The sequence below is a fragment of the Bidens hawaiensis genome, unplaced genomic scaffold (genome assembly GCF_021521415.1).
Source record: "Bidens hawaiensis isolate Kalapana, Puna unplaced genomic scaffold, B.hawaiensis_p1.1 tig00040748_1, whole genome shotgun sequence".
Taxonomy (NCBI): Eukaryota; Viridiplantae; Streptophyta; class Magnoliopsida; order Asterales; family Asteraceae; genus Bidens; species Bidens hawaiensis.
In genome coordinates, this window is record NW_027497213.1 from 22395 (window position 1) to 44388 (window position 21994).

Here is a 21994-nt window from a genome sequence, read left to right on the forward strand (position 1 = left end):
TATGTTTTTATGGTTGTTTTAAGAGTTCCATATACTCAACATGTTGTATATCAGAGTATAAAACGGCTAGAAACTTTAGGATTGAATCAAAATGGATAGCAACGGTCGAATGGGAAGACGAAATCACCACCCAAGTCAAACTGAGGAGCAATCTAATACGAGTTTAAGATACAAAATTCACCGCCTAAACTTGTGATTAGGTTCCAAAGAATACCACTCAAACTTGCTACACTTGAATTAGCAATGGATAAAATAACAGCTTACTCACATAAAAACACACATGCAATTTTTTAATCATAAACACACCACTCTTTCATTAATTGAAATTGAGTACATACATATATGAAAGAACAGACAAATTCAACTAGCCCGTGTCTTGGAAACTAAATACTAAAGTACTCCTTACGAAACAAAAGGTAGAACTAGAGACATGAGAAACATAAAAATGTAGTAAACTTAAAATAAAAAAATGGGTTTCAACTACTTCTAGTACTTTGGACTTCTCACCCAATGCTATAGGATTCAAATAACACAGATGTAATCTATGGATATACCGACCCACCCGATTTAAATGATTACTAACCTACTGCTATCACAACGTATATTGCGGCAATTTATACGTAAGTGAATTCTATAGTTTGTCACGTACTCGCGTATCTATTAATTTTTCTTAAATGGTGTGCGATGGTTATATGTTCAAGTTTGGGTGAGAAAAAAAAGTAAGTTAACTGAGCTGAAACTTAAATAATTAACCAAACTAGATTAAAGTGTAATAACTTACCCAAACTAATAACCTATGTTGAAACAACGTTCAAGGACTACCGGATCAGGGGGGCATATAAGGTCTGTTCCTAAAAAAAAAAAATGCGGCCAGGTTCCGAGCGAGGAAAGGAATCCACCTCCATTAAACAAACTGTAAAAGCCCAGCTACCACCACACTATAATATTGTCCACTTTGACTGTGTAATTCTTCTTCTCTCATCCACTACCATTAAGCACCTAAATTGAGTTACGATTGGAAAGGAATCCACCTCCTTATAGAGAATACTTTGTTTTCCTCTCCTACCGAAGTGGGATGTCACACAAACACAAGGCATCAAATACCGGTTGGTTCGCCAATCTTTAACTTTTCTTATGAGAGCTCGTGGTTGGAGTCTCGCATCATGTGGTTTTGTCGATGAATCATTTTCAAAAGTTGCAGACTTGACGTGGCAACCGTATTGGAAAACAAACTCGACGAGTAACTACTTCACACCCCAAGGGAAAATTATCAATCTAACGCACAATGGATGAACAAATTTTTTTTATGAGATGGGATATACAACACAATTTTGTAATCAGGTATGTTGACCAAACCGTTCACTGGAACATTTTTGCAAACCTAATAATAATTAATTTACATGAGATAAATTGACAAACTAGAGACCAAATACAACAAATATGATTCACAAGTTAAAATTTTCTTTTGACTATTCGGTTTGGGTCTTGTTTGTATAACCAACCATATTAACAACCAACAAGCTATGTAAAGGAAACTAATGTAAAAAAAAGGGTTATCAACCTTTTTTAAAACTTTTTTTTTTCAATTATTATGAGACTTGAACATTCACTATCTAAAAGATAAGCCTCATCCAAAATGTTAATGTCACTATATCAAAGACACTTTGGTTACAAATTTATCATATCAAACTTGGTTTACTTTTCACATTAAACATTCACATTAGCTTCTCTATATTTATATTTATATCTAAAATATATAAATTTTTTAAATTTTACATTTCAGTTCTCTATCTTCATCTCTACCTGTATACTTAGATGTTAATTAATACTATACTCTAACTATAGAGAAGTAATATTCTATTAGAGTGTGTAAAAATAAATAAATAAATAAATAAAATGAAGTGCTTGTAAATGAGAAAAATATAAATAGAAAACATGACGATGTAGGTTAAATATAATCTATCTATATAAATGTTTATAGAAAAATTATACATTTCTCTTTCAGGTTGGCTCCCACACTCTCTCAAACCATCATATTGCTTAACTTGTGATTTGGGACTTCTCATGTAATTGAACTGAATTTGCGGGTATGGGTCTCACAAAACCCGAATGGTCTTTAAATGAGTTATAACATCTCATTTATTTGTTAAACTCTTTGAGAATCAAACAATTATTTTCGTGGGTCATGGGTCTCCCGAAAATAGTCCATAAACGGGTTATAACATCTCAATGATTTATGAAACTCTTTAATCATCAAACCATATTTTAATATATCTTCCTTGCATATTCTCCGTCATCCGTCTATAATCTCCCTCATCAGTTAACTTTCAAATATCACTCACAATCATCAACCTCCCACCTCATGTATCAACCATTCTCGTCACCTATATCAAACACCCTTTTTCATAAGATAAATATTTGTTTTCATGTTTGTTTGTTAGAAAAATCAACATGTTCGTGTTCGTTTATGTACTTTCGTTAAAAATCTAAAAAGCCTACACATCTTAAATGAAAGAGCTCAAACGTTAAAAAATACAATGAACGTAAGAAACTAATACAAAAATAAAACAAATCATTACAAAATATAAAATAGCAAAACGAATTAGTGGTGGAGTGGTAAGCGAGAGACTTGGTGTTCCATGTAACTCAGGTTCGATTCCTGTCCCCAGCATTTAGTTTCAGAGACATCATGACGTTTACTTTATGTGAGGGTTTTCCCCATATCGAAATATTAGTGTATCCTGGCGTGATAAATTTAACTAGTAGTCCATTTAAAAGAATAGTTAGCCATTTAAAAGAAAGAAAACAAAAACATAAAGAAACACACGAAGATAATTTTTTTTGAACGACCAACTAAGTAACGCCAGATACTTCGTACGTGGCCCCCATTGGTTAAAGGTAGCCCGAGCCGGCCACTAGTCTGGATAGACGGAGCCCCTAGCGGTCCACCTATTGAGAGATTCGCCGGATAAAACCCGACCCCCACGCCCGCCAAATGGCACGACAACGAGGAGCCGGTAAAACCAGGTGAGATCAGGACTCGAACCCTGGAAAGCCAGAGTTATCCCTCATATCTTCTAAATAAAATCTGGTGATAGTAAGGTTTGAACCTCCTACCTCGTGCTCAACCATTGAGCCATAACCAATTTATTTTGCAAGGAAGATAAATTAGAATAAATGTGGCATTTATTTAAGTTATAGAGATGAGATCGAGAAATTTAACAAACTATAAATTAATTTCATTTCATAATTAATAATAAAGATAAAATCGAAATAATTATAACTTTATAGGTGGAATGTTGATAATTTAATTAATTATAAGAAAATCATCAGCCAGCCGATAATAATAATAATAGTGAGTGAGTCGTACAAAAGTCACTAGTCACCGTAGCGACGATCGGAGAAACCACAGCGGCGGCGTCGGCGGCGGTGTGAGGGATGTCAGACCTAGACCGGCAAATTGAGCAGTTGAAGAACTGCGAGCCACTCAAGGAGTCTGAAGTCAAGGCTCTCTGCTTGAAGGCCATGGAGATCCTCGTCGAAGAGAGCAACGTTCAACGAGTCGATGCTCCGGTCACTGTAAGTTTAATTACGATTCTCTTATGTGTCATTTGCTGTTGCTACTGATTCTGATTCATGTATCTGTCTAGGCTGATTTCTAGGGTTTTCTGTCATTTTATTAGCTGAAACTATGGATTGATTTTATTTTACAAGAGATATTTTTGGATGTATCTCATTAAGAGATTGTTTATTTGAACAATTTATGCTTATTACCAGAAGCAGGTAATCAGCTTATTATGTTACTTCAAGTTGAACTTGGAAATTTTGAGTCCAAAACACTATAAAGGGCTTATATGCAGACTATAGGTTTTAATAAGTATATAGGAGTTTTGTTATTTTTGGGACTAGGTGCGAGGTGAATAGGACAATAGGTGATGGAGCCATGTCAGTTAGTGACATGTTGTTCTATAAGTGTCATTACAATTTACATATGATTATTATCAGCAGTGAACTACTTTGGGATTTAGGCTAGTTCGGTTTATTTACATATCATGATAATAGTCAGGATTCAGGGTCATTTAAGTTTCTAGTTTTCTATTCTATGCAGTCGATGTCACCGATATGTAAGTGATATATTGGTTATCGGTCCTTGGTAAAATACTGGTCAGAATATCGGTACCGACAATATCGGCGATATTGACTGATATCTCACCGATATTCCCGGTATCAGTGTTTTAAGTCTTAATTATCAATTTTTAGTGTTCAGTGAGTGTTTTATGTCTTAAATCATTTCCTACTAGTGTTTTGCAAGTTGAAAAGATTTATTTGTTAATGATATGAGAGTATACTGAATTATTAGTGTTAAATTGCTATATATATGAAATGATATCAAAATTACCGATATCCCACCGCGATAACCGATATCTTAAATATCGGTCCTTGACCGATGCCGGTATTTTTCCGCATTAACTGCTTAGTTTCTATTAGCTTTATTGTTTTCTTGGTATTATTTGTGATACCATACTACGGAAGGTAACTTACGCATTTGATTGTGGAAAGGCATGTTTTCTGCCAAACCTATAAGGCCCACAGAAAATTCTCTGCAGCTAAGACTGAAAAATATACTGATGTGAACTTGTAGCTACAAGTTTGAACCGTATTTGAGGATAATGGACAAAGGAGAAACTAAATTATGACTAGCACAAATCAAGTTTCTTGGTTCATAGATGTACTTTCTCTAGCACAGACCACAACCACGCTTAGAATATAACAAAGTAACTAATAATGAGTGAGGTCTCAATGAAAGAAGTTGATGAAAACATTGAAGTGACTAAGATTTAAGTTGCTGATGTGGATCCAATGATCAGTGGTAGAAGGCACAAGTTTTAGGGTTATTTCAAAGTGTACTTAAGGTATGACCGTATGACCATCTAAAAACAAAACTTGACTTCAAACTCCTATCACGGATGTCTTTTAATCTCAAATAATAAAATGCTAAAAAAATAGATATATAAAAAAACCATCATATCATGCTCTATAATTTGTGGCCATATATGCTATAGTTTCCAGATCGTTGGATTTTCAAAAATTTCTTTTAGGAGCAACACGATGGTGTTCATGAATCTCATCATAATAAATAGAAGAAAATTAATTTTCTTTTACAAAGGTACCTTTTAGTAATTTATTTTGTTATACCTGGCATTCTTTTTCTGTTGTACAGATATGTGGCGACATCCATGGGCAGTTTTATGACATGAAAGAACTATTTAAAGTTGGAGGTGATTGCCCAAAGACTAACTACTTATTTCTTGGAGATTTTGTGGACAGGGGGTTTTACTCTGTAGAGACCTTTTTGCTTTTACTTGCCCTAAAGGTAAACTTTTTATCTTAATAAAATTTGCTGATACAAAATAAACAAATATCGTTACATAGAATGTAAAATACTTGTTATAAGTTACATATCTTTTTCATGCATTTTATTCTGATAGTTATCTTATCATTTGTTGCTGGCTCTAAATAATTTCTTTCTTTAAGTTTTATTTTTCTATCACCCGCTTTTTATCTCTCTGCAATAACTACAAAATATCGTTCTCAATTTGTGCATGTCTAGAATAGCCATATTACATAATTTGGTGGCATCACATACAAAGAATATTTTATAACAGAATACCTTTTTTTTATTTTAATATCTACAAAAGAGAAAATGCTAAACATAACTCTTAAGGCGGTTGTTGGTGATTGGAGATTATGTTTGAATATTAGTATTTTTTTAAAAAAAAATTTAGATAAAAAAGGTATTTGTTGGCTTTTGTTTCAAAACCCTAATCTTTTTTGGCTTAGTTAGTATTGGTAGTGGAACAAGGTTTCAGTACTGATCTATTCATACTGTAGGATAGCAATTATTATTTCAAAACCGTATGTTTTTCTTTTATTTGTTCTCTAATATTGTATAGCACTGCTATAATCAGGTGAGATATCCCGATCGGATAACATTGATTAGGGGAAACCATGAGAGCCGTCAGATCACACAGGTATCCTATTGTAAATGATTGATGGATTAACATATTGAATTTTTTGATAGCTTATTGCTATTTTATGTGATAGGTATATGGATTCTATGATGAGTGCTTGAGGAAGTATGGTTCTGTCAATGTTTGGAGATACTGTACCGACATATTTGATTACCTAAGGTGTGATAACTTCTTTCAATTGCTTTCCTTTATTATTCACCATTGTCTTTGATCATCAACTGAAGAATGCTTTTGCAACTTGTAAATTATCACACTTCTTGCTTAAATATTCATTGCACATTTTCTGGTTCACACTTTGTATAGTTTATATCACTTGAATCACCTGAATTTTGACATTTTTACAGTTTGTCTGCTCTCATTGAGAACAAAATATTTTCAGTTCATGGTGGTCTCTCTCCTAACATCAACACACTAGATCAGGTTTGAAAAAGCTAGTTCTGTATTCTTTTAAACATTTTGTTTTTAATCTTTTACTCTAATTTAAATTTAGAGTTTTCTTATATATATGTATGCATTTGTATGTGTATATCTGCATGTTTACCCTTTCAAAAGTATATATATCATATTTACCTGTTCCATGAATCATGATGAATAAAGTACATACCATATAACAGTCAATTAACAAAGCGGAAAACGACGTTATTATCTCGACATGTGAACGAATAACTCTCTGCTTCACTGAGTAAACAAAGAAGACTTTATTTGTTTAGATGAATCATGGTAATAACATGTTTTTCACTTTGTTTACTCAGTTTAATGTTATAACTAATTTTAATTTATATGCTATGAAATCGGTAAATATGATATTACATTATTACTAGTGCTTTAAAAGGGTAAATCTGAGATTATGAAGTTTAGGATATATATGACAATTTTAACTTTTAGAAGGATGCATATGAAATTAAATCGTTTATTTAATAATAAAAATGAATTTTCAGATTCGGACGATTGACCGGAAGCAAGAAGTACCACATGACGGTGCCATGTGTGATCTTTTGTGGTCTGATCCAGAGGACATTGTGGATGGCTGGGGTTTGAGTCCGCGTGGTGCTGGTTTCTTGTTTGGTGGCAGTGTTGTTACCTCTTTTAATCATACTAATAATATTGATTATATTTGCCGTGCACATCAATTGGTGATGGAAGGTTTTAAATGGATGTTCAACAACCAAATAGTTACGGTCTGGTCAGCCCCAAATTACTGTTACAGGTGAACTTTTAGTTCAGGTTTATTATTCTTGTCTTTTGTTTGATTAGTAATCATGTTCCTAAATTAAATAAAGGTGAAATATGGGCGGGCCTGGCGACAAGTTAAAGTAGGCCATTCTGTGGTGCGGGTCAAAATTGACTGGGTTGAATTACAAGCATTCTTGTCTTTTATAAAATAACTAGCATGCTGGTAATGATTTATAAAAACAGATTTGTTAGTATGCATCAAAAATGGATTTTGTGGCAACTTTTAACTAGTTTAACATGTCAAACCCTTCAATTTTTCACTTTGTGTCTCACCTCAGTCTTTATACCTTCTCGTACACCTGAGCCATTTAAGAAAATGGTTTTGTGTATTGTTTAGGCGTATTGCAATCAGTTTATATACAACACGTAACATTCTGTATATATCTTACATATTTATATACAACACGTAACAAAGTATGTGCTATTGATTCAGATTTACAAAGAAGTGCAATGCTTAAAACGGGGCAAACGAAAAAGTGCCTTATTTTTATTTTGCCCGTTTGTGATATAAGACAACTCATTGGCCCCATTCACAAGTATATGGGTTAAAACTTAAAAACATAAAACACCACCTATACTCATAAAGTTTTTTTTTTCCTTTTATTTGAACATGTGCTTCAGGTGTGGTAATGTAGCTGCCATTCTTGAGCTTGATGAGAATCTTAATAAACAGTTTCGAGTATTCAAAGCAGCCCCACAGGTTTGTTATTAAGAGCATTCCTGCTTTATAAATTGCAATTTGGGTAACTTTAGAATTTAAATCCCATGATTCAGCCCGCAAAAAGTTATTATTACAACAATGAATTCTTCTTAATCGTATATGAAATTGTGGTTTATATGAAATTGCGGTCAAGTTATTGATATCCAACAAATAGATATTAACCATTTCTATGGTATATTACATAAAGTCATCCCTGTGGTTTATATGAAATTGTAGTCAAGTTATTGAAATCCAACAAAAAGATATTAACATCTATGGTAAATCACATAAAGTCATTCCTGTGGTTTATATAAAATTGCGGTCAAGTTATTGAAATTTCAACGATCATCTGGGTTTTTGAAACTTGCAACACTCATGGTCCGTAAAATGAATGTTTTGCTCATGAGGGTAAAACAGTCTTTTACCGCTTTCTTTAATGAGAACATCCATTTTAGGGTACTATGAATATTACAAGTTTCAAAATAGGGACCATTGGTGCAATTTCGAGAACTTAAAGTGATGAAAGCGTAATTCCGCATAAATCATAGAGGCCCATTTTGCCAATCCTACTCCAAATTCTAGTAGACAATAGTTGTGATTGTGAAGGTATGTATGTGTGTAGACAATATATGTATTAACAGTGATGTTAAGAGTTAAATTTTTTTGGGGATAATTTAATTTGGTTATACTAAAATGCAGGAATCAAGAGGGGCTCCAGCTAAAAAAACCACCACCAGATTACTTCTATGAGGAAGATAAGTTTGGTCGTGGCATGGAAAATTTAATGAACCGATCTTCCCATTGGCTCGTGTGGACTCGCTGAATCCTGGTTATTGTTTTGGGCGGCTATTATCATTTGGTACCATTTACACCGTCATGGGATTCATCTCACAAGTGTTAGATTGTGTTATGTAGCGATTATTTTTGTATGTACACAAGTTGTAGTTACACCAGCAAACCGCCAAAAACCACCATGTTTGGTTTTGCAAGTAACTTTGGATTTGGATGTTGAAGTTTGGGTAGTTGTCTGTCTTTTAAAGTCTTGTATTTTATGATTGATATTAGTGTGATCTAGCTTCTGAACTTGTTTGAGAAAGATTATTACATTTAATGATTATGGTCCATTGTGATACATGTCCTTTTGTGTATATGACATGCAATGCGGTTTAATACACTAGAGAGAACTAATTATGAAAAGACACAGGTCACTAAACTAAAGATTGGCAAACTTGAGGTGCATACTTGCTAAAAATACAGTATATTGAAATTATGATATCACCCGTTACTTTGCAGTATTCATATATAATATTTTGTTCCAGTATACTGATATTCACGTTTACTTTTAGTTAATAATGTTTCTTTATATATGTGCATTTATGTTCAATTATATTTATTTATGTCATGAACAATAGGTGTACACTATAAATGGACATGAACATAACATGTTTATTTGTTAACTGTTCATTTAATTATTGGTGGTATTGTTGATGCTTGTTTTACGAATATTGATCCCAAAGATTGACATTGTCATAGGTGATGGTTAAGGCTTGATCATTTGGTCTCGAGTTTTCCCACAATGATGAGTTTCATCTTTGATGATATTTCCGTGAGTCAGACTTGAAACGTCAAAAGCAGTATGGTGCTGGATGCCACCCCCGTCTAAAAAAGACTTATTCAGGTATTAATGTAGTTCCAAACCATTTAAACAAGATTTATTGAATTTTTATAATCCCAACTAAAAGCTGTTGGCCGATAATAATTCCAACTGAGTTTATCATTATTGATAATCCAAAATTTCAAAAAACTGGCACTCAGTGGCCCCTCATTAAAAAAAACTTAACAATGTTAACTCTTTTTCGAATTTCAAACCGATTTTTTAGGACTTTTGATCGGAAGGAGAATACGGGTCAATTAATGTAAAACGTAGCTTAAAACGATGCTACAAATGGTTTAATTTTTGTTAATTGGAAGTTCAAGCATCCGATGTGAAGCACTAATCAAACCGTTTGACGTATCGGGGTATCGTTTCAAGCTAAGTTTTACACCAACTGACTTGTATTATCCTTTCGATCGAAATCCCTAAAAAATCGGTTTGAAATAAATAAAAGGTTCATTAAAAGTAAATTTCTTTGAAACACAATAAAGTCGTCGTATGATGAATCAATTCCCAAAGATTACATACACATACACGTGTTTATCAGCAAGTCAAGAACAAGATAATAAGGTGGAGTAAAGTCGTAAGAAATCGAAGGTGAAGATGAAGATCACCCATTGAATTGAATTGAATTGAATTGAATTCACGTAAGTAACCATCTTCATTCAATTACCACCTACTCCAGCTCAAATCAAAACATATTATTATTATTATTATTCTCAAGACTCAAATTCAACATATTAACACCGCTATCTCCTCTCTGATTCCGCTTCAACAACAGACGGGTGGGTAAGGTTACTATGCGTCTTTCCGATATTCTTATCTACCAGGTCAATGTTTCCTCTTCGGTTGTTCAACCAAGTAACCATTTAGTGTTGGGATCATAATAATAATAATAATATGCATCAATCATCAAACAAGTTAGTTAGTTTTAAGTATTTAGGAAACTCATTAGTTATTTGTTTGCAAGAAAATTATAGGTCTCAAGCTCTCGTTTCTAAACCTTGAGCTCGGCTCGTGAGTTTTAGGCTCATTTGTTATTTATCAATCTATGTATATATGTTTTTGATTATTTTTTATGTATTTTGAATAAACCTTAAATGAGCCTAAGCTTGGCTCGAGCTCGCGTGGTATCTTAAATGAGCCAAGGCTTGAGCTCGGTTTTGCAGTGTGAAATTAATACATCAAAGTCCAAAAGAGGTCAAACTGAAAAATACACAAGGCTCATTAAGGATAAGCGAGCCTAAACGAGCTTTTGTACAGGGCTCCAGCTCGGCTCATTTCAAGCTTTTTATCAATCCAAGAGTAGCTCGCGAGCACCTCGCCTTGCTTTGCACTCCTAATGAAAATCCGACCCAAAGTAGCTGCTTTGAAGCATATTTTGCTAAAAACTGAATGCGGGAATCTTAGTCATCTTTTTGGTACAGAACAAAAGAAATCAGTTTTTACATATTTTTTCTTGAATGTTTCAGTCTGAAAGCGAATCACGATTATCACAGAAATCAAGTGCCGTAGAACTACGAACACAACTCTAATTATTTTAACAATCAATTTGGAACTTTTCTTTATTTATTATGTAAATTTAGTTAAGGTATTCATGTTTATTGAGATGTGTTATTAGTTTGTGTGATACTTTTGTTATTAAATACCCTAATCTTGTAGAATTGATATGTGAATTTCATTATACTAGTGAGAAGCTAACAAATACTTAAAATTAATATCCCAAGGTTGAAGGTATGGAAATTGGGATGACTCTTGGTTTATATAACCAACAAGGGACTCTTAGACTTTCACCTCAAGAGTGTGGATGCTATGTCGATTATATCTCCATAACGTTAGACGGAGGCGCATCTTGGCTTTATCAAGGGTATATTTTCGACCCTTCTATTATTAATAATCTTTATTCATGTTCATTGGTAAAAAGAAATAAAAATTTGTTTTTGTTTTATCTCAGCATAGTTGATTTTTTTGAAGACGATATAATATCTGCGGTTGAAGATACCATCACCAGCAAGGTTACCGATGCGATTAGGAAACTCGATTCAAAGTTTCCATCATTTTCAAAAGAAATAACTTTTGGGGATTTTGCAACTTTAAATGCCACAATTACCGATGGTCCTATTATGAGCAGTGATTCGGTTATTATAGGTATCGACGGGTTGTGTACACAAATTGATAGTGAAGTAAGTTATGGCAGTCATGGGAAAAGTTTATTATCAAAGAGTTCGTGTAATAGCGCGGAAAATATGGTTGCAATTTCGGTTCATGAAAATGTTCTCAACTCAGCATCATTGGTGTACTTTAATGTAAGTTTATGAACGAGCGATTACCTAAGTATTTAACATTAACTTTATATTTTTGTTGCATTCAAAATACGGTAGGTAATCTTTTGTATCTTGTGTTTCAGACAAATAAGGTGTATTGGATTGTTGATAGCTTACCAGATCAGAAGCTAATGAACACTGCTGGATGGAGATTTATAATTCCAAAGTTATATAAAGAATTTCCAAATGATGAACTGAGCTTAAATTTTACTATTTTATCGCCTCCAGTTATGAAGGTTAAAAACGAGGGTATTGTTGCTATAGTAGATTCTGATGTTATCATTAATGTTATGGATGCTGGTGAAGTTATTCCTGTTGCATGCATCTCAATGGTATGTTACAATCTTACCATGACAAAAGGTTAAAATGGTAAATTACCTATATAATGAGTTGACTTTTTGACTCATATTTTTTCAGGATATTGAAGCTTCAGGATTTGCAGGAATCTCATTGAACAACACTCTTTCTGGTGGTATTAACTTAAGCAAACTCACAATGTCTTTAAAATGGAGCAAAATTGGTACCATTCACACGGTTCTTGTTCAGGTAATGATCATATTATTCAATGGTAGCGAGTCAAACGGGTTAAAACTAAAAATGGGATGGTTTGAATGGGTTAAACGGGTCAAAGATGCCTAATGTGTATTGAAATGCATACAATATCTTGAAAAACATTGCTTATATGTAATACAAATGTTAAAATTAAAAAGTGGACAAAACATGTTGGTTGGTTGGTCCAATCCGACACTATTTTGGGTTTTGACTCACAAAATTACCATTTTGACCTCAACCCATTTTTTGCAGTCTGTGATGTCAACGCTTATAAAGACGGTCATTGTACCAGTTGTGAATCTATACCTCAAAATTGGATATTCTTTACCTGATTTCCATGGCTACGGGCTTCAGAATGCTTCAATTGTTTATGGCGATTCCAAAATTATTATTTGTAGCGATATTGCCCATGCATATGAGTACATACCTCACCAGATATTATCATGAACAAATGCAGTGTAAATGCATGCTGTGTTTTGTATTTATAATCTGGATGCCAAGAGTATGGATCTAGTGAAGTGTCTCTAGGATTGCGTATTCGTGGTTTTTGTATATTAATTATACTACTAGTTGTAGAAGTTATATTGTAAATGTAATAATAAACATCATTGTACACTTTTAGGACATTTGACAAATACAGTAGTCCTTGTAATTCTTGTTATGATATCCGTAGGAGTTAGGATGTGACCTAGTTCGTTTGCTTATGTTGGTTTAAGTACAATGTTAAGTATTAGTTATGTTAAAAACATTTTGTCTGGGAAACAAAGTATGTGCTCTATGTGTTCTAAACCACTATATCTTGAGCTTGATGTTTGATTCTTTTCTTTGGAACACTTACTAAAAGAGTAAGGCACATAATTTAAGACTTACTGTTATAATCTATCCAAGTCTTGACGTTAGGTCCATATCAACATGTTGGTTCATTTATCTTAATAAGTAACTCGTTAACTTCGTGTGAAGTTGTATCACATTAAAGGGTCATGTCGTAAATTGCTAGCTCTACATAACACCAAGGTATATGGGATCTTAGGCCGATGTGATGCGATCTGCAATTCTTGAGTTGATAGTAACAGTTGAAACTAGTGATCGAGATTAAGAATCAGTGGTCCATCACACGATTAAGCATCTTGAAGAACCAGGAATGGAGAATGGTTGTTGAGGATTGCTAATCAACAAAAGGTAAAACACAATCAGAGAACAAAGAGGGATTTGCGTGTAACTGGATTTCATTCAATATATGTACCACATACATGGCATCACTATTTATATGCCATCTATTTATAGTTGAACCTTTAACTTGTTTGGTGACCTACTAACTGTCTTAACTGCACTAACAGATACTAACTAACTCAGTTAGGTTACTAACAAAAATAGACACATATCACGGTGGTACAAGATCCTACATTATCCTTCCCTTGTACGCGCTCTTTCCATGAGCACACTCTCATGACCCTTGCACGCGTTATTTATTACTCTTTCTTATAAAGTTTTCAAAGGACCCTTCCACGAGTACACTCTTGTGACCCTTTTATATTATTATTAAAAAAGAAAAACAATATGTAATTAACTATTGTACTATTAAAATTTTATTTTTAGCATAATCTTTCACCACTAATATGTATACATATTTATGCTAAAACTGTTTTAACTCTAAATTGGAGATTAAGTTCTTTTTTGGATTGATTTAGTGCCCTAGGTTTAACTTGTTAAAATCTATATAAAATAGGAGTGGTAAGTCCTCAAACTTTGTTCTATTTATTGCTTAAATTAGATTATTAGTCTTATAAAAAGGTTTACTCATTTTATATGTGTTTTAGTAAGACAAACAAACCTGGAAATTTAATTAGTCACAAAACAAGTTGATCAGTTGGCCAGAATGATATATAGTTCACTTGATAGTTGTACCGGCCAGTCAGATAAGAACCGCACAATTAGTTAAAAAAATATATATAAAAAATACAAAGAGAATCTATGAAATATACAACAAATTCAACGTCCAAACATAAGATTTCTTGTGAAAAACACCAATCCAACCGGCTGGTTGAACCAGAAACAAAAACTGAACGGTTCAATCCATGACACGCGTAACATGTGAATCAAACAAACGAGGTGGCTGCTCTTGGCCCGACTAGCATTTATTATCTAGTTTCAAAATAATGCATAACCGCTTATTTACTTAGAACACGTAAGCAAAACGTTTAGATGTTTTAGTTTTCTTTTATTTTTATTTTTTCCAGAATCAAGAACATGCAATAACAAATTTACATCATTTTAACTTCAATGATGATCATGATCAACTTGTAGGACAGCAGACTCATGAGCAGTTGTAGGAGAACCAGCCAATATGAAAACATCAGCAATTTCAGGCATTCTAAAACTCACCTTCTTCTTTGTCCTCTCTCCTTTTGACAACAAATTTTCCTCGGTTTTCATCATCATTTCTTTGTCACCACCACCATCACCGTCTTTTATTTGCGCATCCAAACGCCTTTCCTTAGAGGCGCGATCATTGACAAAGAGAGGGTTAGGATAAACCCTTTTGCTAGAAGCAACATGCAACTGTGATGATCTTGGTGAACTTAAAATATAATCTTGTAAAGTCAACCTACCCTTGTTCAAAATGTGTTCTTTTTTATCGTCCTTGTGCATCGGGCTTTGTTCTTGTCTTCTCTCGGGTTCTATCTTCTTATTGCTACGACACAAACATATCGGTTTCAAGCATGAGAGGTGAGATCCCATGTGTTTTTCCGAAATCAATATAGTTATAAGGTTTGTTTGGATTAGGGAGAATTTAAGGAGATCCTTGGAATCTTGGATTTTGGTGTGAAGTTGTTGTGTTTGTCAAACGATGTTTTTTTCTATAGGGAGTTTCCTAGGTACTATTAATTATATGACTTTTGACCAATTATGGGAAACTAAGGTATCATGTCATTGTACAACTGTAATAAGACAAGGTTTAAGCCTAGGTGTTGCACTTGTCTTAAGGTTGATCTTATCTCAAATTGTGTAGGTTTGATTCCTAATGGGGCACATGAATATCATATTTGATTATTCAAAGTGCAAGCTGAGATTCCAAGATGATTTGAAGCGAATGAGCAACAATTATTGAGGTATGATAAATTGATAATAATGATATTTAACACAAAGTTAAAATATTCAACGTTTAGACTAACCAAGATAACATTTATTTACCATGAAAACCCATTAAAGAAAAAAAAAAAAGGATTTCATTTGAGTAGAAGTAGGTTGGTAGGATTTGTAAAAAGAAAAACATTATTTGTTTTTCGAAGTTAGTTTTTTTTTTTTGTCATGATCCTTAAAGTGTGAAACTATGTTGTTATTTTCTGCATTTAGTTCTTTTTCTTATCAATAGTTTGACCGGTTTCGTTGTTTTCACAATTAAAGTAAGTCATCTAATGGAGCCCCGAAAATACGTGGGTGGAAAAATAAAGGTTTAAGTTCATTAAATAACGCAATGCGGAAACAATAAAAAAAACAAAGAAAGTATTCTCAAGGATAAATATTTTTTGATAAATTCTGAATGAGAAAAACATTGCACAAGTTCCATTATATTGAGATTTCTAATATGGCAGGCATGCCTAAATTTTTAAAATTACAAACAATAATAGAAAATGACATAGAAAATGGTAAATGACAGCCTAAATTATGGGTGAATAGGTGATAGCCGGAAAAAGCATTGTTTTATTTTTGAAAAGTTTTTAATGCCACGAATCTTGCATGAAAAGTCATTGGGTGAAATCAGAGACTTAAATGATGAATTTTGGGCTGACAGCTGGGCCAAACCGCCTACTGCCATTTGCCGCAAGGTCCGACTCGTCAAGACCTTTCCGTTAACTGCTAATGTGCCTTATAATTCCCATAGCCCAAGTTACACATGTTTTAAGCTTGCGCCCTTTCGGCCCTATTTTACCCTATCAAATTGATCCATATAGGAACAGTTTCTCATGATTAAATAATAAAGTTCACTTTTGTGTCAAGGTTGAACATTTACATACCTATTCTAATATCAATAATATGGATTTTGTTTCTAACGTTGATATATAATAATGTGCCGGCCATATATTACTTCCAACAATCATCAAACAAATTAATCCTATCATTGTTTGCTTGCTTGAACGATACACCTCCTGATGCTAAACTAAAAGTGAAACTGTACTAAATCATTATCGGCACATTTAATTTTAGTACGGAATATAATGTATCGGGCTATTCTTTAAACTGAATATCCTTTAAGAATGTCAGCTCATTCCAGGATACATACTCCTTGGCAGAACATGTTTTTTAAAATTAAAAATAGTGGAACAGGCCGGCCGTAACAGATTGCAAAAACAAGAAAATCGCGCTGTTGGTGTTGCTTCCCTCTACAATGATATTGGTAACTAAATTAGAGATTGTTTGTAATATCAAGAGTTTTATTTTTACATCTATATATCTGCTAAATTGGACTTCGAGGGTAGTTTTGTGAAATGTTTTAGGGTTTTTGATATACGAGTCGATTGATGTAAACTTAATTCGAAACGATGATCCAAATGACTTGATTTTTGTTAACTGGAAGTTCAAACACCTGAATTAAATTTGGGATTGCCGGTGACGATAATCTGACTTGAGATTATTATCGGCCAATATCATTTAATATGGATTATTAAAATCCAAAAAACCATATAAATATAAACATGAAAATCATGTAACCAAACATACAACTTTTTAAACGTAAACCCAAAGATTTATTATTTACAAAACTACAAGGACTAGTTATGTAAACCAAATCTTTAAAAAAATAAAAACTAAAAAACAGATTGAAGCGGTTAAGGTTAATTTGAATGGTCGTTACCCTGTTCTTACCTAACGGATGATTTCTTTAACAATTGCAAGATGCTTTGCCGGTGAATTTTCCGACCTCCCGTGAACTACATATATTACATATTCATCATTTCTAGAAATCAAGTGTAAGATCTCTAAGGATTTGTGTGTGTGCATGTGTTTTATTTTCTTAAATTACAATTATACAACGATTTCTCTCGATTTCTTCTGCGTTAGACGCAATTCGTGAATCCTTACCAATAAATATCACAACAGCTTTCTACTTTCGCATTGAATGAACACACATTTTTAGTTTTGAGGGATCACGAATTAGTATTCGATGGAATGGAATTGATTGTGCGGAGAATGATGATTTTTAATCGGTGAATTGCATTCGTTCATCAACACATCAGATAATGTTTATTACTGTACCGTAAACAAATACATGCTTCCGAATTACACCAACCAATTTGAATCAAATCACCCCAATAGCTGACATCTGATTCTAAGTATCGATAAACAGGAGTGGAAAATTAACTTAGGTTTAATATGCATCATAAACTATAAACGCAACAGATAAAATAAAATAACCAAAATAATCACAACCAACCCACGGTTAACAGACAATCGGTTATGGTTAAACACATTTCGATTAACTGAACCATAGGTTAACGGGACCCATAGTTAACCGACTTTGCACACCCCTAAATTGCAATTATGCAGTAAGAAATGCTCATTCTCTTTTTATAATTTTCTGTATGCTTCTGTAGGTGCACATAAGCCTCAAAAGTGATTTTCAGTGAAAATGAATCCTAAATTAATGGAAAGAGATCTTCAAAGCCCCAAACCTTCAAGTGTCCGATCTCGGCATCACAGAAAATCAACTGAGGTTTGTTTAGAATGAAACTATATAGACTCCAATTTCTATTACTCTAATCCTTTCAATTTGCATATTTTTAGTTTGTTTTCATTTTTGTTCTGGGATTATGCAGGCTTTTCCAGACGTTGTGAAATTAAATGCTAGTGATTTGCTTCTCAATGACCAAAACAAATACAAATCAATGTGGATCCGAACATATTCGTCTGTTTGGATGCTTTTGGGCTTCATAGCGGTTGTTTACTTGGGCCATCTTTATCTGTGGGGTATGATCGTCATTATCCAGATCTTAATGACGAGTGAGCTTTTTAATGTGCTTAGACGAGCTCATGAAGATAGACGTCTTCCGGGATTCAGACTTCTCAACTGGTAATAGTGTTAATTATGATTATGATTATCATTACAACTAATTTTATCTGCATATTTTAAACAGATAATCTTGATGGATTTGTAATCACAAGTTTACCCTTATGGTGAAATGAGTTATTTTTATAAAGTTGATTATCTGTTTTACAGGCACTTCTTTTTCACTGCAATGCTGTATGTGTATGGTCGAATTCTCGGTCAACAGATATGGCATGCTGTAACTCCTGAAAAGGTTTTCTACAAGCTTGCAACCAGTTTTATGAAGTATCAAATGGTTATATGTTACTTCTTATATATTGCAGGTGCATCTTAAAATCTCTTATGTTTTCATCTTGACCTATATTTTGAAATGGGCTATTTGGTAATTATACTTTGTTGTGTGCTCATACCATAACTCTTATTTGGCACAGGGTTCATGTGGTTCATTCTTATGTTTTCATGTGGTTCATTCTTACACTAAACAAGTATCAATTCAGTCAGTATGCATGGACACACATGATTTTGATAGTAGTATTTACAAAATCAGCATTCACTGCTGCCAATATCTTTGAAGGGATATTCTGGTAATCCCCACTTCAACAATTTATTCTCTTACTCTTCATTTATAGTTTTAGACTATAATATTGTTTCTGATTGTTCAATTTGCATAGAAGATAACGTATTATAAGCGATGAACTTTGTTTTTTTAACATAAACATTGATGAACCTTTTCAAGAAAATAACTACGGTAACCAACTTACAGAAACTTGATTTAAGGAAATGTGACTTGGTTTTCCTGTCATAAATGATGACTTGGCTGGTACCGTGTAGGTAACTTTGACCATGTTGACTTTAGAAACCAGATATGTAATTTATTAGTGAAAGTAAAATTCGTAACCTGGAAATCTGGTAGATGTACTTCACCTATTTATGCAATATTGTGCAAATTTCAGCTAGTTTGCATGCTTATGTTTATAAATTTTAGTTTTAATAGGTACCAGACTTGTCATAAAAGTATTTTTTACAAAAAATATTTAGTATTAGCTTCTGTCCAAATTATAATAACAATAATAACAACAATAATAATAATAATAACAATAATAATAGCAACCGAATGTATTTTATAAGTTAAAATGCGTAAAACCAACAAATAAACGCAGAACTAATGCATACACTTAAAAATTGACGAGATAAACTCTAAAATCATAAAAATATTACTTTTACAGTAAGTTAAAGTTAATGAGATGTAAGTTAAAGTTAATGAGATGAAATATGTATACAAAGTACGATTAGATATGACCTAGTTTAATTAAACGTTTATAATCGAACCGAAAGCATTAAAATCTTAAAAGCTACCAAACAAGTGAACCACCAAACCCAAATGTTCATGCAGGTGTTTTTCATATTCTTTTTTCAAATTTTCATGCAGGTTTCTCCTTCAGCAGCACTTATCGCGATTAACGATGTAGCTGCTTCTTTCTTTGGTTTCTTCTTTGGAAAAACACCTCTTATAAAGCTTTCTCCAAAGAAAACATGGGAGGGTTTTATAGGAGCATCAGTCACAACAGTTATTTCAGCATTTTTTGTAAGATTGTTTGCAAGTTAAAAGTCAAACCTCATTATTTTCATTTTATCTGGTTTTAAAGTGAAATTCATTCTGTTATTCTAATTTCTAAAGTGTTTAGCTAATCTTTTATGTAGCTTGCAAGGTTTTGGGTCGTTACCAGTGGCTGACATGCCCGAGAAGGGTAGGTCTAAACACTTATATCTGCCAGACCTGCCCGTTTTGCCACCTTTATCACAAACTATTCTCTTATGTTGAACCTGCTATGTAGGATTTATCCACAGGTTGGCTTGAATGTGATCCAGGTCCTATTTTTAAGCCAGAAATATTTGAGTTACCCGAAGAAATAACTCGATGGGTGGGTTTAAGATCCGTCACTTTATATAAATCTTAACAATTGTATGAAAACAATAAGCGAACTTATGTTAATAAAACATTGCACATGCAGTTACCATGGAAAGAAATTCTAGTTTTACCAGTGCAATGGCATGCTTTATGCCTCGGTTTATTTGCATCAGTTATAGCACCGTTTGGAGGGTTTTTTGCAAGCGGGTTTAAGAGAGCCTTTAAAATTAAGGTGTGTGCTGATTTTTATGATTTAAAACAGAAACTGCGTGCTGAGTAATATTAATATGTTGTCCAACTTTTTAAAGGATTTCGGTGGCAGTATTCCAGGACATGGTGGCTTTACTGACAGAATGGACTGTCAGGTAATGTACTTATAAATTGTTTTTACTAAGATTTAAACTGGTATTGTAACAATATTGCATAATTAATGTATTTGCAGATGGTAATGGCTGTTTTTGCATACATCTACCATCAGTCCTTTGTTATCCCACAATGTTATCCTGTTGAGATTCTCCTGGAACAGGTATGCTATTTTCTTCTCTAAAACATTTTTATTACAATAATATAATATTTGTATTCATATAAGTTATAACAGTAATTACTTAAAAGGAAAAAAGAACAATAACTTTACAAACAAAAAAGGTATTAATATTCGTATTAGACATACTAATTATTTATAAAAATATATATATAATTTTCTTTTCTGAACAGAAAGGCATGCTTAGTATAACTTGTCATATTTTCTTTAACAGATATTGAGGAGCCTCACATACGAGGAACAAGAGTTGCTTCTTGCAAAAGTGAAGGAGGCAATAGTTGCGAGACATATGGAGTTAATTAATTGAGGGTCACGTGAATTTTAGATCCAATAGTATGTCAAGAATTATGAGAACCGCGTAATCTACTTGCACATAGTGTATAGAAGATAATTAAAGTAGTAAAAGAGAGAAAGTGTAACGGTTACAAACCCGTCTTATATTGTTAAGTTATATATAATGTTCAAAGCACCGTGTACACATACATATACGGTTCTCATATTTCTCAACATATTTTTTGATTATGTGATGTTGAATCAGCAATGTGATTAAAAGGAGGTATTTGTTCTTTAGTCATTTTGTTGAGTTCTATTGTTATGCTTCTTACGTATTTCTAAAATTAGGATGAAACTATATGCAATTGCTTGTAGATTTCAACAAGAACCATATATAATCAATAAAACAAATTTAAGACTTATTTGGTGTTGGTTTGGGATAAGAGAAGAACTTGACAATTAAACTGGATATTACAAAACTAATAATCAATTGATTATTGATTTCATTATCATACCAATTATCAAACAAATGTTTCAAATATTACTTAAAAAAATGAACTTACAATATAGAGGGTAAGTACTTTAACAATCATCATCAGCATCCTTTTCTGACGGTTCAGATCTCACGGTTCTAAGATCCTTTCTATACTCAGGAGAGCTTAGCCGCCTCTCTAACGGTGTTTTCCTCTTACTAACCACAAACCGGTTGACCCCTTTTCTCATTGGCATAATC

At 33.1% G+C, this 21994-nt stretch overlaps 2 protein-coding genes and 1 pseudogene across 2 annotated transcripts; all 3 read left to right on the forward strand.

Moving 5' to 3' along the window:
* Nucleotides 1-3428: 3428 nt before the first annotated feature.
* LOC143592415 (serine/threonine-protein phosphatase PP-X isozyme 2-like) lies at nt 3429-9099 on the forward strand. The gene is made up of 8 exons (XM_077072341.1): nt 3429-3579; nt 5222-5374; nt 5970-6032; nt 6106-6191; nt 6377-6452; nt 6971-7239; nt 7887-7965; nt 8665-9099. The coding sequence occupies exons 1-8, from the start codon at nt 3439-3441 to the stop codon at nt 8713-8715; spliced, it is 918 nt and encodes a 305-aa protein (XP_076928456.1). The 5' UTR covers nt 3429-3438; the 3' UTR covers nt 8716-9099.
* A 2024-nt stretch (nt 9100-11123) lies between these two features.
* Nucleotides 11124-13113, forward strand: LOC143592418 (putative BPI/LBP family protein At1g04970). The gene is made up of 6 exons (XM_077072343.1): nt 11124-11245; nt 11317-11486; nt 11574-11925; nt 12027-12275; nt 12361-12489; nt 12748-13113. The coding sequence occupies exons 2-6, from the start codon at nt 11356-11358 to the stop codon at nt 12940-12942; spliced, it is 1056 nt and encodes a 351-aa protein (XP_076928458.1). The 5' UTR covers nt 11124-11245; nt 11317-11355; the 3' UTR covers nt 12943-13113.
* A 5008-nt stretch (nt 13114-18121) lies between these two features.
* On the forward strand, nt 18122-21460 carry LOC143592420 (phosphatidate cytidylyltransferase 1-like; annotated as a pseudogene).
* The last annotated feature ends 534 nt before the right edge of the window (nt 21461-21994 follow it).